Source organism: Chelonoidis abingdonii, chromosome 14 (assembly GCF_003597395.2).
Source record: "Chelonoidis abingdonii isolate Lonesome George chromosome 14, CheloAbing_2.0, whole genome shotgun sequence".
NCBI lineage: Eukaryota > Metazoa > Chordata > Testudines > Testudinidae > Chelonoidis > Chelonoidis abingdonii.
The window spans coordinates 18,034,072-18,051,467 of record NC_133782.1 but is presented as its reverse complement, the minus strand read 5'-3'; the positions used below and the strand labels follow the sequence as shown (position 1 = coordinate 18,051,467).

The 17,396-nt window shown below is 41.5% G+C and overlaps 1 protein-coding gene across 3 annotated transcripts in view; it reads right to left on the bottom strand.

The window, feature by feature from the left end:
- Positions 1-17,396, bottom strand: part of PREX1 (phosphatidylinositol-3,4,5-trisphosphate dependent Rac exchange factor 1) — a 227,157-nt gene that overhangs the window by 34,297 nt on the left and 175,464 nt on the right. For all 3 annotated transcript variants that reach the window (XM_032767342.2, XM_032767343.2, XM_032767345.2), the window contains exons 17-19: positions 14,937-15,029; positions 6,838-6,986; positions 4,009-4,094 (exon numbers count right to left, since the gene is read on the bottom strand). In XM_032767342.2, coding sequence (XP_032623233.1) covers positions 4,009-4,094; positions 6,838-6,986; positions 14,937-15,029 — 328 coding nt within the window. The remainder of the gene's footprint in view (positions 1-4,008; positions 4,095-6,837; positions 6,987-14,936; positions 15,030-17,396) is intronic.

Here is a 17,396-nt window from a genome sequence, read left to right as displayed (position 1 = left end):
TGGAAAAGTCCTACTAAATTTCACTGGAGTGATTTCTGATATACACTGTTGAGAGAGGAGATTCAGGCCCTTTGTGTCTGCCTAAAGCACAGTGACTCACAGAATATATGTTAAGACTTGTAGGGTATGTCTATGCAGCAATTAAATAGCCGCAAGGGGCGAGGGTCCCAGAGGTCAGGCTCCAGCCCAAGGCTGAATGTCCACACCAAAATTAAACAGTCCAAGTCAGTTGATCCGGGCCAGTCGTGGATGTTTAATTGCAGTGTAGACCTACCCATAGAGTCCCTGTTTTGACAAGCCAGTTTACCAATTTTCAATGCTCTATAACAGGGATCAGCAACCTATGGCACGTGGCTCACCAGGGTAAGCAGGCACCCAGCACATCCCTTGGCCTGCACCACTTCCCACAGCCCCCATTGGCCTGGAGCGGTGAACCGTGGCCAGTGGGAGCCACAATCGGCTGAACCTGCGGATGCGGCAGGTAAACAAACCGACCCAACCCGCCAGGGTGCTTACCCTGGCGAGCCGCATGCCAAAGGTTGCTGATCTCTGCTCTACAATGAAAACAGAATGCATAATAAAGCGATGAATTAGTACATATTAAATATTGATGTTACAATGCATGAACGGTTGGTTACTTTATGCAGATTTTCTGTCAAACACAATATTTTATCAACTGTACTGAAATGGGGACTTTCAATCTTATTCCGGAAATTATAAGAATTCCACAAGTCATTTTGGATCATTGTCTCAGTAATTCATTCCAAAGTTACAGAACATTCAGATCAGCTCCAGGTAGCTCCATCTAACTCACGCACGTGGACATATAAGGTATGATTCTCCTCTGGCCTTAGTGGAGTTAATCCTGATTTATATACGTGATTTAAAGTTATTAGAAACCAATGGAAAATCTGCTATTCACTTCAGTGACCTTTGGATCATGTCCTAGGTAAGTGAGAGAGGGGACTCCAGCTCATTTAACAATGTAGAATCTTTCTCTCTTTGGCTGAAAGACAAATATCTTTTTTTTTAAAGAGCACTTTTAAATCAATATGAATTTGAGGTTTACCCCTTCACGTAACACAAAAACTAGGGGTTACCCAATGAAATTAATAGCCAGCAGATTTAAAACAAACAGAAGGAAGTACCTCTTTACACAACGCACAGTCAACCTGTGAAACTCATTGCCAGTGGTGTTGTGAAGGCCAAAAATATAACTTGGTTCAAAAAAGAATTAGACAAATTCATGGTCCATCAATGGCTATTAGCCAAGATGGTCAGGGTGTCCCTAAACCTCCAGTTGCCAGAAGCCGGGTCTGGACGACAGGGGATGGATCACTTGATAATTGCCCAGGTCTCTTCATTCCCTCTGAAGCATTTGGCATTGGTCACTGTCAGAAGAGAGGATACTGGGCTAGGTGGACAATTGGTTTGACCCAGTGTGCATGTTTTTATATAAACCTGGATACAGTCACTGCAGAAAGATAATGAAATTCTTAGGGGGGAAACTTATCTTTTGGGAATCTTTGACAATCTTTTCTTTCTAGTCTTAATTGGCTAAGATGATGTTTAAATTTGCATAACTATACAGTTTGCAGCCTGTTGCATGCTAATTGAAAGAAGCTGAATATTTCCGCATTAGGCAATTTGCCAGAGTCTAGGAACACTATTCTAATGTCAGTTACACCAGAGTAAATCCAGAGTAATTTAACCAACTTGAGTAGACTTACACCAATGAAATTCAAATCAGAATTTAGCCCCTATGAGTCTACATTAAAACCATAATTACTTTTTAAGCTCAGTTATCTAAGATGCAAACAATTTTAGTCAGTGTAATTAGTCCCTTTTCTAGTAAAGGCTTCAGAAATGAAACCTTTCTAGCTAATGTATTAAGGAAATGCTTTAGCACTTTGGCCTAAAAATTATATTTTGTGCTTGTTTGAAGGTATGTAATGAAAAGGTGCTTTGAAGCAGGATACTGTTGCCTGTATATGGGATGATAAATCTTTGCATTGTTTCTAAATGCTGACATTATATATATTTTACATACACACAATCCTACTGAAGGAAGGAAGCCGTATACAGTTGAAAGGTCTTGCTCTCTGTAACTGCCAAAGATAAAGGTAGGGGCTGTGCTTCATTTGTGGCTCATTTCACATTTACTCCTGAGGGCATTCTGCGCCAAAAAATTAAAAATTCTGTGCGAAAAAAATAAAAATTCTGCAAATTTTATTTGTCAAATAAATTTGGAGGCTCCAGCATGGCACTGGGGAGCACAGGCCACAAGCTGCAAAGAGGTGGGAGATCATTACGCAGCTCCCACCCTGGGACATGGACTCAGCAGTGAGGCTGCACCGAACCCTGACACGGCGCAAGGACTGGGCCTGCCCCAGAAACACCCCAGGACCCTGCCCCTCTGTGCCAGGTGCACCAGGTGTGGACAAGGCAGGCTCAGCAAGGCAGGATCCAAGTGTGGATGGACATAGTGGAATGGGGGGGTGGGATCCAGGTGTGGATTGAGAGGGTTCTGGGTGGGGCAGTTTGGGTGCAGGTGGCTCAGTGGGGGATCTGAATACACAGGAGCTTGTTAAGGGGTTCTGGGTGCTATGGTAATAGGACTCTGCAGGAGCGTCCAGGTGAAGGTGGCTGGGACTTAGCAGTGGGAGGCCCGGATGTGGGGCGGATAGAGCTTGGCAAGGGCGTATGTGTGTGGGGGACACAGTGGGGAGTGCAGATGCAACTGGTTGGGGCTCAGTGGGGTGGGTATCCGGGTGCAGGTGGCTCATCAGGGTGGTCCAGGGGGAGTGGGACTCATGAGGGTGTGTGTGAGTATGGGGCAGGTGTGAGATTCAGTGGGAGGGTTTGGGTATGAGGGGTCTGAATGCACGGGGGTTGGGTGGATGGGGGAATCAGCTCTTTGTATAGAGATCCCTCCTCCTGCAGCTGAGGAGCAATGGGTGCAGGAAATGGGGGAAGGGGAGCATGCAAAGCTTCCTTCAGCCAGGGGAGAAATCTGGGGGTGGGTCTGACCCAGCCCTGGATGCCATGCAAGGAAAGAGGAAGTCTGGTCCTCCACAGCCCACCCGGGACTAGCAACTTAGCCTGGCGCAGGTTAGGAGCCACCAGCCAGGTCTTTTCCAATCCTGCCACATGCTCCGTAGTGATTTATCTCTCTGCCAGATGCTCTGGGCCCCCAAAACATACTGCTGGGGAGGATCACATGACTGCTTTTGTGGCTTCCCTTTGCTTCCCTGTCAGAAAGTCATTTTTCTGCAGGGAAGCAAAGAAATCGGTGGGGGACATAAATTCTACACGTGTGCAGTAGCACAGAATTCCCCTAGGAGTATGTCAGAGTGCAGTCACATCAGTAATGAATATCTCTGTGTCACGCCCTATGCTTTCTCCTTTTAAAAGAATCGATGGACCCAATTCTCCTCTCACTCATACTAGTGTAAATTAGGACTAACTCTATTAAAGCCAATGGAGTTACAGCAGTACAAACTGGCGTGAAGATAGAGGCAGTCCCCAAATCTGATATAATGCATTGCAAAGTTCATGAACATTGAAAAGATGATCCATCCACCTGAGAGTATGGGAGTGATTCCTAGTGTGCAGTCTCAAGTGCTTTATCCAGCCTGCAATGGCTCAAGTGATGATGCCTCCTCAACATCCCTTCTACAGTCTAACACCACATTTCTCCTGGCATTGAACCAAGTCACCTTTTGCTTCCTTAAGTGGGAACAGCCACCCAATATCCAGCTCTAATAGTAAAGCAATACCTAGACTGAACTCAGCTTGTAAACTTGTTGGGAAAGGGACTGGCTTTTTGCTCTAGCACCTAGCCCCAGGGGGTCCTGTTCTGTGACTGCGACACTTAATAAACTTCTACCGAGTTTTTTAGGACCTTGGGACAACATAATGTGGCTCTTGTTCTGTCAGAGGGATGTATCTGGCTGGCTGTATTTCAATATTTCAAGCCATAGCTACATCACGCCCCCCCTTGCTTACCTCTGCCCACAGCACGGACATAGGGTGGCGCCGTTCCCCGTATCTGAAAGCACAGAGCTTCGTGGCAATCTGGGATTTTTATAATTCTGCAGAAAACATGAAAGAAAGAAAGCAGCATGTCAAATTAGCCTGCTAGACCCATAGGTACTGCTCTCAATTTTTGTGTAAGATTACACCTCCGGATGTTCGGAGCTCAATAAAATTCCTAGACAGTTTGCAAACAGCATTAAATATACCGTAAAATTTTAATAAGAGATGAGTTAACCCCATGCAATAGCTCTTGTCACATAGCTGTAACTTATTTTACCACCTCAGCTGTCTTTCTGTCAGATAATATTTTGACCTTTATTATATTTTAATGTGGATTATGGCCAGATTGACAACCCTGGAGAATGAAGATGTCTTCCCAGTGCCCACAGAACTAGTACAGTCTAGGCAGCACTAGTGCAAGCTTCCTCCAGGCTGCCCAACTTGGAAGGAAACTTCTCTAGAGCTGAGGGGATAGATTAGCTGGCAAGCCCAGTCCCTTGATAACAGAGGTCGCTATTAGTGCCACCAGCGGTAGTGGATTTTATGCTGTGGATATCTGTCCTCTTGGAACTGGATTGAGACCCACCACACTCACATGGGAGGCCACCAAACAGTCTCTGATGGTAACAACTTCTGACCTTGAACTGGATTTGACTCAATGGCCTTGTGGTAATATGTACTGTATGCAATAATGAGGCCTGTGATGAACTATCTAATCCTCATATGCAGGACAATGTTATTTTGCAACTGATTAGGCTAATTCTAGGAGTGTGTGCTTTATAGGATCTGAATTTGGACTACAATGTAACCCACTCTAGTCTGTGTTTCTTGCTGGGCTGGTCCATGCAGAGAGCCAGTGCGTGGCAAGCTGGAATGTAAAACTATAGCATCCTCACGTGCTCAGCACTAACTGTTTCAAAGAGCAGTAGGTCAAAGTGCACCATGGAACTTTTAGCGTGCAGCAGTGGGGCCCACATGGCCAATTAAGGTGTGGTATGCTACCGCACTGTAGATTTACTTCCCAGCTTGCTGTTCATTAACTCTCCGTATGGACATGCCATGTATTAAAGGGACAGTAAAAGTGAAGAAGGAACAAACAATAAACTACATAGTAGTTAAGCTCTCATGAGCACAGAACTGACTTGTCACTAAATAGTTTTGCAGATTGTGTTTCTGTCTAGAATGTCATCACAGTCTATGCAAATTAAAAACTAAAGACAGCTGCTGCACATGTCTGAATGCAGAGCACAGGAAAGCTGAACATATGGTGGGTCAGCCCCCCTGTCTGGAGACAGACTCAAATCCAGGCCTAATGAAGGCTACGCTAAGATAGCGTGCAGGGAGAGCACACAGGACATAACCCTTATTATTCTCAATTCAAGGAAATGAATTCTACTGAGGTTTTCCAAGGAGCCGGATACTCACAGGTCTTGTTGGCTAATGTCCCTGTTTCTCAGAATGAAGTTGAAGGTTGTATACCCCAGCAAACAAAGAGAGATGGCATTATCAATATGTACCCCGCAGCTACCTGGGCTGGACCAAAATCCAGTCTGGGTTCTGTAGCAGTCTGGTCTGGGAGATGAGAAATTGTGACTTGCTAATTAAAAATTGGTGTGTTTAACGTATTAAGCTTGAAAGTGAATGATATAGTCAGTACGGACATCTCTCTGTTATTTATTTTTATATTAAATTCCATTTCCAGGATGACTTCAATGCAGCTGTTCTGATTTACATCAGCTGAGGTTCTGGCCAATTGTTTTAAATGAAAGCTTAGATTCTGGACCATAATTCCACATCAAGGGGTAGATTACATGGCAAAGTCTGTGGCTATGTAATCCAATAATACATGGGACCCAGATTCGCTACGAGCCTTTTTTCACAGGGTATCTGACCCTTTAAGGGGAGTTGGGGTCCAGCAGTGACTTATTAGCTATCTCTTAGCTGAGATTGATTAGCTAGGAGTCAGCTAAATACACAACCAGCTAGTAGCTCATCTGAGCTGGAAAGCTGCAGGGAGTAGGAAGGTTCCTGCAGGGAACGCTAGGGGCAGAGCTACAGGAATTGGATTTGCTCCTGAGGCAGGCCCTCAACTCCTGGGAAAATCGCTTGTAGGAGGATTGAAAAATAGCTGCACAGAGCAGGGGGCTCTGGCAGGAAGCCCCTGAGTCACAAAGGGAAAGGGCACATGTTGTGGATGATTTGCAGGCAGCTGGATACAGAAGGGAACCTGCAGGGAAGAGACAGCTCCTGCAGAAGACCCTGGATTGTGAGGGAAGGAATTTGAAGTTACTCGTCTTTTGTGCAGAAGAAATAAAGTTGAAGCCCTGAGAAGAAGGGCCTGACCCAAGAGTCTGGATGTGGTGTCAATCCTTTCTGGACTAGGGAGAAAGGCCAGCAGCCTACACTCTCATTATGGAGCAGAAAACTGTATGAACTGAGATGGAAAGATCAGTCCAACAACAAGCAATGTGATACAGTAGACTGAGGTGTTTTCTCTCAAGCAAAGACCTATTGCTTAGAAGCTTTCTGATGCTGACGAAGTTATACTCCTTGTAACTCAATTTCATTTGTGCACATGAAGGCCAAGAGTTAATTCTGATGCACAAAGAATATTCCACAGCTGCTTTAAGAGATGTAAGGATCACTAACAAGCACGATTCACAACTTCTACCTCTTTTATCAGCTATTGAACTGCAACTTCTGATGGGTAACATGTTTATGTAGTTACCTTAACAACAGGTATTAAAAAAAGTTAATGTCTCAGGATAACCTTCTATGTCTGTCCCTCTGGGCACTTACTCTTTAGACTTGGTGGCCACCAGAAGTCTAAGTGGCCTCCTAGAGCAGAAAGATTGGTTTAAGATGGTCTCCACTTCTTGAAACGGACGCAGGAATACCAGGTCCTCATTAATGGAGTAGATCTTCCTTCCAACCTGCAGGCTGGCCATCTACAAATGAAACATAAATACCACACAAAGCTTTAGGTCATCTGAAGGGTCTTTAACAGTTCAGGATGCAGGGAAGGTTGACTACTGTAATACTCACTGTTAGAGTAACACAGATTTATGGGGACATTGCAAGTATCAACTCCAGTACACACAGACAGAACTGAACGTCCTGCCAACACTGCATGTCAGATCAACAACACAACAACATACAAGACAACAACTTAACTGTAAGATACGGATATAGTGTCACCTCTTATTTGCAGTGCTGTCTACACTAAACATTGCAATTCACAGGTATGGATTGATAGCTTCGACTACTCTTTGGCTTGCAAGCTACTAGGATTATTAATGTCCAAAAGATATACACAAAGTTTTTTTTTCTTTCCCCAGGTCACCAAATCATTTGTCAGTTACATTTAGAGACCCTATGACTGTCCACAACTAATAAAAGAATCTCTATTCAGCAACAGTAACATGAAGTAATAGGGGATGCCAAGACTACACTTACTTTCTAAAACTTTACATTTCTACTGCACTTTTTGTTGGAGGATCGCAGATTGAGCCTCACTAACCCCTATGAGATAGGGAAGTATTACTATCCATAGTTGAGAGTGCGGAAACTGAGGCACAGAGACTAACATTTTCAAACTTGAATGACTGAATTTAAGCATATAATCTATAGTTATCCACCTAAATAAATGTGGCCTGATTTTAAGTAGTGTGGAAAGCCTGCCATGGATTTCAAAAGGAGATTTGGTTGCTCAACATCTCTGAAAATCAGGCCATTTTCATTCAGGTGCCAAACTTTAGTCCCCTGAGTTTGAAACTCTTGTCCTTAGTGACTTGGCCAAGGACACACAGTAAGTCTGAGGCAGAACAAGGAACAGAATGCAGAACCCGCTGTTCTAACAATTTGATAATAACCCTTAACAATTCACTTACTAATCCATCCACATATCCGCTCATTTTAAATGAGATACCAGCACCTAGACTGAGAATCACAAAATCCAGAATTCCCTTAATGAAGTTAAAGAAAAACAAAATGCTGTGGGCCCAATTTACCACTCAGCCCTCAGGTTCTGAGTAACTCCCACTGATTTTAAGATCTATCTTGTTTCATATCTTCTCTGCCTGAAAATATAATTGAAGCTGGTGAGGTTCAATGCTTTTGAACTCAGCCAGTTAAAAATGCCCAACACCTGAAGATGGTTTTACTCTCTTAGGCAAAATCTCTTAGGGACTGTACTGGGTTGCTGTTCTCAATGTAAGTGTATTGTTCTCTATATTACTTGCACTTTCTGTTCATAACATCCCTTTAGAAACCTGTAAATGGTATTTCATTCCCCTCTCCTCTTGCATCTTTCCAGCTGGCAAATTTTAATTCCAGAAATTGGGCTCTAGAAGACCTTGGCTATGCTGCCCTGACCACGAGCCCTTCAATGTTGCATTTGAAATCTACAGACCGTTTCACTGACCTACAATAAAGGAGGTATACACATTACCTCACAAATGCACTTCCAGGTGTGAAACTTAATCTGTGGCATGAGAGAAGTTGGAAGCCCAGATTTGTCTTAGACTATGAATGGTTTGGCTTATCTTAAAATAGCACTGCAATCTTGGAAATTAGAGCTCAGTTTATAGTCTAGGGTTTGTTGATTTTTTTAATTAGAATTTAGGAAATACAAGTGCTTGGTTTTGTTCATTTAATCACAGAAACAACAGGAGCTGGTACACCCTATTGCTAAACTATATATTTTCTCATCCAAATTATTAAAGGAGAAAGCTACCAAATGCTCTCTATCTTATTTGCACTTTCTGTTCATAACATCCCTTTAGAGAACATCCCTCTCCTCTTTTATCGTTCCATCTGGCAAATTTTAATTCAGCCTAATCTTCTCCCTGCCCCCAGTTTCTAACACAACTAAAATGAACACGACTATCTTGACCTCTTTTGCGACTGATGCATCATCATTATCAACTATGAGAGTTCTGTGAACAAAATGAGGAGGGTAGATTTTTTTAATATTTTGATTTATAGTTAAATGGAAAAGTTTGTGTCATTAGTAGCTATTTATACTGACAAGTTTGCAACAGGGGATGGAGGAGTTAAAAAAATAAATTCAGATTTTCAGAATTATGCCTATGCATTTAATTTGTGCAGAGTTACTTCAAATTCATGCATAACTGCACTAAGTCTATGTGCAAACGGTTACTTTAAATTTTTAATTGTCTATTTATACCCACTACAGAGCAATTTAGACAAACAATCATGGTACAGTAAATCCATGTACAAATTAGGTGCAAAGTTTCATGCCAAATTGAACAAACTAGAAAAATATATTTTCTTCCATGAATTATAACAATTTAAGCAGATTAAAATTTGGAGTCGTGTTTCTTTAAGAGTAAAATGCTACATTGTAATGGCTCTTGCATTTCCTGAATCATGGACGTTCTTTATGATAACTCAGTACAGTTGTCTGGCTATGGGCCCCTGGCTTTTCTAAAGAGCGAGCAGCGCACTGGTTGCTATCCATTAGATGGCCTTTGGCCAAATGGTTGTTATGTTGGATATGGTTTGTGCAAATACAATACATCTGCTTGTCAGTTGGATGTTCAAAGTCAGATAGCAAGTACAACTCTCAATGGGGTAATTTTTTCACTGTTGTTTCCTTCCTAGGTGTCTGAGTGTACTGTATGCAAACAAGCTCCAGGATCAAAACATGTGGAAATCAAGTGTTCCTGGTAATATACTAAACATGGAATGCGTTTAACGAGGCACACAGGAGATACATACAGAAGGCAAAGTGCCACATGGTGGAATTAGTTTCACAGGTTTTAATCACAGAATGATAAAACTGTAGGGCTAGAACAGACCTCAAGAGATCTTTTAGTCCAGCCCCTAGTGCTGAGGCAGGACCAAGTATACCTAGACTATCCCTGACAGATGTTAGTCTAACCTGTTCTTAGAAACCTCCAGTGATGGGGATTCCACAACCTCCCTTGGAAGCCTATTCCAGGTTAACGATTCTTATAGTTACAAAGGTTTTCCTAACATCTAGCATAAATTTCCCTTGCCGTAAATTAAGCCCATTACTTCTTGTCCTACCTTCAGTGGACATGGAAAACAATTGTTCACTGTCCTTTAAATAACAACCAGTAACATATCTGAAGACTGTTTATCAAGTTCCCCCTCAACCTTCTTTTATCAAGATGAAACATGCCCAGTTTTTTTAACCATTTTATCTTTTTTGTTGTTCTCCTCCGGAGTCTCTCCAATTTGTCCACATCTTTCTTAAAGTGTGGCACCTAGAACTGGACACACTACTCTGGCGGAGGCCTCACCAGTGCCAAGCAGAGCAGGACAATTACCTCCTGTGTCTTACATATGACGCTCCTGTTAATACAACCCAGCAGGATATTAGCCTTTTCACAACTGCATCACATTATTGACTCATATTCAATTTGTGATCCACTATATTCCCAAATTCCTTTTAATCAGTATTACCATCTAGCTAGTTATTCCTGATTTTGCAGCTGTGCATTTGATATTTTCTTCCTAAGTTTAGTATTTTGCACTTGTCTGTTATTGAATTTCATCTTGTTTATTTTAGATAGATTCTCCAATTTGTCATTTTGACTTCTAATCCTCTCCTCCAAGTGCTTGCAACCCCTCCCTGGTCAGTGTCATCTGCACATTTTATATGCATACTCTCCACTCCATTATCCAAGTCATCAACGAAAACATTGACCCAGAGCAGATCCTTGTGGGACCCCGATTAGATCCGTCTTCCCAGTTTGACGGAACCATTGATAGCAACTCTTTAAGTATGGTCTTTCTAGCAGTTTTGCACCTACTGTATAGTAATTCAGCATAGACTCCATTTCCCTAGTTTGCTTATGAGAATGTCAGATGGGACCATGCATTACTAAAATGACGATATATCACATCTACAGCTTCCCCACATCCACTAGGCCAATAACCCTGTCAAAGAAAGAAATTAGGCATGATTTATTTGGCAAGGTTTGGCATGATTTGTTCTTGACAAATCCAGTTTAGCTATTACCCTATTATCCTCTAGGTGCTTACAAACTGATTGTTTAATAATCTGTTCCAGTATCTTTCCAGGTATCAAAGTTAGGCTGACTGGTTTATAATTCCCCAGATCCTCTTTATTTCCCTTTAAAGATAAATACCATGTTTGCCCTTCTCCGGTCCTCTGGGATCTCACCCCCTCTCCATGCGTTCTTAAATATAATCACTAATGGTTCCAAGATTGCTTCAGGTAGTTCCTTAAGCATCCTAGGTTGCATTTGATCAAGCCCTGCTGACTTGAATGCATTAGACTTATCTAAATGTTCTTTAACCTGTTCTTTCCCTATTTCAGCTTGTGTTCCTTCCTCCATGTTGTTAATATTAATTGTTTTAAGTATCTGGTCACAATTAACCTTTTAGTGAAGACTGAAGCAAAATAGGCATTAAACACCTCAGCCTTCTTGATGTCATCAGTTATTAGCTCTCCCTCCTCACTAAATGGGTAGGGAGAGCTTCATCTTTCTCTTGCTACTAATATATTTATTGAACCTCTTCTGATTGCCTTTTATATCATTAGCTTAGGTGTGACTCATTTTGTGCCTTAGCCTTTCTGATTTTGTCCCTACATGATTGTACTCTTCTTGAGTACTCAGTATTAGCAATTTGTCCATGTTTCCACTTTTTGTAGGATTCCTTTTTGATTTTCAAATCATCAGAGAGCTCCTGATGGATCCAGGTTGGCCTCTTATTATTCTTCCTATCTTTCCTTTACATCAGGATAGTTATGCCTTTAATATTGTCTCTTTGAGAAACTTCCAGCTCTCCTGAACTCCCTTTTCCCTTAGATTTTCTTTCTGTAGGATCTTACCTACCAGTTATGTGAGTTTGTGACGGTCTGCTTTTTTGACGACAAACTGGCCTTATTCTGCTGCTCTCACTCTTGCCTTTTCTTTAGAATCATGAAATCTATCATTTCATGATCACTTTCATACCCAAAGTGCCTTCAGATTCACAACAGATTCCTCTCTGTTTGTTGGAATCAAGTTACTTCCTCAGTTACTTCCTCCACCTTCTGAAACAAGGAATGTGCCAAATACATTTCAAGAACTCACTGGACATTCCAGTGGATGACTGGGTAGTTAAAACTCCCAGTTACCAGGTCTTGTGTTTTGGATATTTCTGTTGTTTGTTCTAGAAATGCCTCATCCAACTCCTCCTCCTGATTTGGGGGTCTACAGTAGTCCCCTACTGTGACATCACCCCCATTCATTTTCCTTTTTTATCTTCACCAACTGACTGTCAACTGGTCTGCCTCTCACCTCCTTCTGGACCTCAGAACAAGCGTATATATTCTTGATGTATAATGTAACACCATCTCCCTTTTTTCCCTGCCTGTCTTCCTGAACAAGCTATACCCCTCTACAGAAATGTTCCAGTCATGAATTTATCCCACCACATTTCTGTGATGCCAATTAAGTAATAATTGAGTTTATGTACTAATGCTTCCAGTTCTTCTTCATTTTTATTCCCCATATGCCCTGCATTTGTATACAGACATCTAAAATGCTGAGTAGATCCACCCATTATTATCCTTCTTATTGCTCCTATGACCCTACTGTAATTTTCCATTCTTCCCTTCCCCCCGCCCAACATCTAGCCCTATGTTAAGAGCATCTTTTTTTACACCTAGCTATGGGCTTTTGTCCCCTGCCCCCTTTAATCTGGAGTAATTCCCCACTGAAGTTGATGGAGTTATTCCAGAGTCACATTAGTATATCTGAAATCCTAACCTGGCCTAAAGATCAGTAATAAAATCCAATGAACTGTGGTTGGACACAATGAAGGGAAACTCTTTGCCCTGGTTTTGTCCCTGGAGTATTAAAACAAGCAGAGGATTTCCAAAATGGCCTAAAGCTGCTGAGCTGGCACAGAACCATATGCTAGATCGCTTTGTAGTATCAAAAAGCAATTAAAGAGCCCAAGAATGTAATGAAACACATTACTGCTAGGCTTCAAATCTTGGTGAATTGAGTTGACAGCTTTCCAGTTCAGTGAGATCTTGATTTGGTTCCTTCAAGATTTTAAAGCCAAGTTGAAAAGATGGGCAGATGGTCACAGCTTGTTTGTCTTGGACAGTCAAGAAAAAGATTCCTTAGAAAGCTGTGTGCTTCTGTTGTCTCAAAACACAAACAGACTTTCAATGCAGAATGTTCTACAGGCAGCTGGCCAAAGAAATGACCGAGGGATTATCTATCTGTCAGGCAATGGTTTACCCTAGAGGTTTGCATTAATAAAATATTTGGCCAATTTCTGTTAATTTGAGTATGAGCTGAGGCATTGGCACAGCTTTGCTGATGGCTACAAAACAAGGGAGAATAAGATAATTTAATTCTAATATTAAACTGCATCTTAAAGTTCCTATTTGGGATTCTTTCAGCATGTTGAAATCAATCTGGTTGCTTCTTCTCCTTAGATCATTAAGGAAGCATAGGCAGCCCAGAGCAGTACACATCCAAGCAATCTGCAGGAGCGCCAGGAAAGATAGCCCACAGATAGAGGTACTAGACTTGGACTTGGGAGATTAGTGTTCCAGACTCTGCTCTCCCACAAGCTTCCTGTCTGACGTTGGGCAAGTCTCTCCATGCATCCGTTCCGCAAAATGGGGATAATAGCACTTCCCTATCTCACAGCAGTGTTGTAAGGACAAATATATTAAAGACTGACATACTTTGAGATGTGTTGACAAAAAGCTGTATATAAGACTGATGTTATGTTGGGTATTAGTAATCCTCCCCTTATCGCAGTCCTCATAGAATTATGCCCCACATAAAAGAGAACTGGTTTTATTGAATCTTTTTCTCTTTTCTTCTTGCTGGGTTGAACTATTCCTTTTCCTCTGATATTACTGTCAATTTGAGCTGGCTGGGAATTTTTCAACAAAAAAAAATGTTTAAAAAATACCAATTCTTCAAAACCAAAACTTTGCAGGAAAATCTTTTTGTGGTTTGACAAATTTCTCAAGTGGGGAATTGTTTGGTTTTAGGTTTTTAGGTTTTGTTTTGTTTTTTAATAGGGTGGGTTGGGGGGGGGGAGCTTTTAAATTCTTGAAACTTTTAATTTTGAAATGCATTTTTGTTTTGAAATTTAAACTAATTGGGATTAACAAAACAAATTACAAGTAATTGAGATTAAAATGAAATACTTCACAATTATGAAACCAAAAACTTTCATTTGACTTGAACTGAATTGGCCCCCCTCCACCCAATTTTCAGTTTGCGAAAATTGAGATTTTGTCTCAAATCAGGGTGGATTTTTTTTTTTNCGGTGGGGGGGTGGGTGTGTGTGTGTGTGTGTGTGAGAGAGAGAGAGAGAGAGACTGGGTTGTAAGGATAAATACATAAATACATCAAAAAGTTGTGAGGTGCTTTGATACTGTGGTAATGGAGGCCATATAACTACTTCAGACAGATACATTACTATATGTGAGAATCCAATAAAGCTAATTAGGACTTTTAGAAAACACCAGGGATCAAGGAAGAAATCAGTTTATAGAGGGTTGAAAAAACAGTGTTCAAAGACAGTGTATCCCCACTCTGTAAATCCAGCTACTGTCTCCCTGCTCTCAGCTTTACATCTCCTGACACTGCCCAGGCTTTGCGATCATCACAAAAAGGAGCTGCCTGTTGTCTTCTCACTTAATAAAAATGTTCAGCAAGAATGTTTTATGCAAAGCAGCCAAAAACGTATGAATGTACAGAGGTAGTTTATGATCAGAGGAACTGGAGACAATCCCCAATTTCCTATTAGCTGCCACTAACATGAAACAGGCTTATAAAGGATATTGCTGTGCCTTTTCTAAGAAGAAGCTTCTTCCCACTGCCAAAAGGGAAATGTTTATAATTGTCAGAAGGTCTCACCTCTGCATGAGATCCTCGCTCAACAGACTTGACCACGATTGCTTTATTCTTTTCTTCAATGTCAAACCCGTAGTCATTCTCTCCAGGTAAGATCTTTAAAAACAAAAAGAACACAGGGTAATGTTTTACAGCTATGGAAGTGTGTTTTGGAGGAACTGATGAGCTGAAAGGAGACAGAGCTGGGCTTTTCAAGTCTTAAGTCACTGTTGTCATAGATTCATGGATCTGAAAGTCAGAAGGGACCATTCGATCATTTAATGTAATCTCCTGCATAACACAGAGCCTAAAACTGTATCAGTTACTCCTGTAGTATATTGAACTTAATAACTTGTGATTTCAGTCTCTGTACTGAGTTCCATCAGATAAGCCTCATGCATTTTAGTGAACTTTACACATTTAATACACATCTGTTAAATCAGAGAAATAAATCTAATAAATCAGATGAATATTAAAGCTGCCCATAATCTAACACGTGCCACTATGAGAAGAAAATTATAGAAGATTACTCCCTTGATCCTTCCGACTTCTACACTGCTGAAAAGCACTAGTCTTTTTCTATTACAGTCAATGCCATTAACTTATCAATTTCCTCCTGTTAGTGGTTCATCACAGCAGAAGATTATGGAAACAGAACCTTCCTGCCCTCAAGGAGCCAAAATCTCCAGGTGCAAAATAACTCACTACTCTAGGACACCTGCAAGGAAAAAAAAACGACAACCTATTCAGGAGATGTTCGGATAAAAAGGGAAGCACCAACAGGGGAAGATTCAGTGGAAAATGTGCTGTGGTTCCTTCTAACGAAACGCTTTGAGAACAATGCTACTCACGCATACTCAGTACAAAGAGTTCATTAGAAGATGAGCACAGTGCTAGGTAGGTTCTGACCTTGCACTGTTACAAGTGGCATGAGTTGCAGCCCAACACAATGTGTACATTATTGCCTCAAATTTGGGATTTAATTGAAAACTACTTCGGCAGCTCTCTCATTCAACTTGTCATTTTCCATGAAAAGAGGCTGTGCAGTTCCTCTCCTGTTGGAGAAACGTGCTCAGGGCTACATTTTCAAAGCACCGACTGGGAAGTCAGCTGTAAAATTCCCATTTATTTTAATGGGAGTCATGCAGCTAAAGCCAAATGCCGTGTTAACCTTTTGGGAGAAAAATCAACCAACAGCGCTGAGGCAGGTTGTTGGGGAATAGTGGTAATTTCAGAGAGCTCTATTGGAAACAACACTAACTCACCATCCTTGTATTCCCTGATAACATGGTAAAGTTGCCACTCTTTGACTCATGACCACTACTCTGAACAAAATCTTGGGTCCTTCTGAACATTCACATGTGGCATGACAAGACCATATTCAGCTTTCTGACAGATGTGGATAGTGAAACAAAATGACCCGGTATCTTAAACATTCATGGCACATCTACACAGCAAGCAGCAGTCTGTGGCCGCAAGTGTCAAACCCAGATCAACAGACTCGGGCTCACGGAGCTTGCACCATGGTGCTAAAAATAGCTCTGTAGCTATTGCAGCTTAGGCTGGAGTTTGAGCTTTGAAGCCTAAGGAGAGGTGTAGGTTTCACAGCCCAAGCTATAATGTCTACACTGCTATTTTTTGTGCTGCAGCCCAAGCTCGGAGACTCACTGCTGTGGGCTGCTGCTCACTGTGTAGATGTACACAGAGGTCTTGATTTGCAAAACCTGAGAGCCAAGAGCTACGCACCATTGATTGTCTAGTTTGTGTGCAAATACCCTGATTGGACATGGAAATCTCTTTCATGCCCTGTCATTTTCTAATGACCTTCATGCCCTTCTCAGTTCTAAAACTGACGGCAAACAGAATTGTTTGTAAAGTTTTTAATGTGAATTGTTTTCAATGAAAGTGATGGTGATGAAACTAATAGTCCTACATTTCTATGCCACTTTTCAAGCCAAAGAATCCCAAAGCCCTTTTATAAACATTTATGCAAACTATAGTCAGCATTCACTTCATCTGCTGCTATGCAACACTTCAAGAAAGCTGTGATGTGTTTTCCACATAATGAAATAGTAATACCTTGCATTTCAGTACAGAACAGCCTTTCATCCCAAAGGATCCCAAAGCAATTAAGAGACTTTCCATATACAGGAATCACTTCTGTCACCCCTGAAATGCAGCCACTTTGGGAGAATAAAACAGCAGCTGCTTAATATTGAACAGCAGCATCACACAATTATACAGTCCAGGATGTAAAGAAGAATATTCAATTGAAATTGCAGGGGAAGTTTAGACAGGCAGAACATCTTCAAATAGAATTTGGCCAGGACACAGGGAGAAGAAATATCCTAAAAATAGCCCATTATATTTGTTTCTATCACATCTGCTTTGTTTGCAACAAGTGAGGTATGAGTTCCAGCACATGTATCACCATTTATTAGTGACTGCTCTCTTCGCCAATAACAGCTTGTTACCGCTACAGCG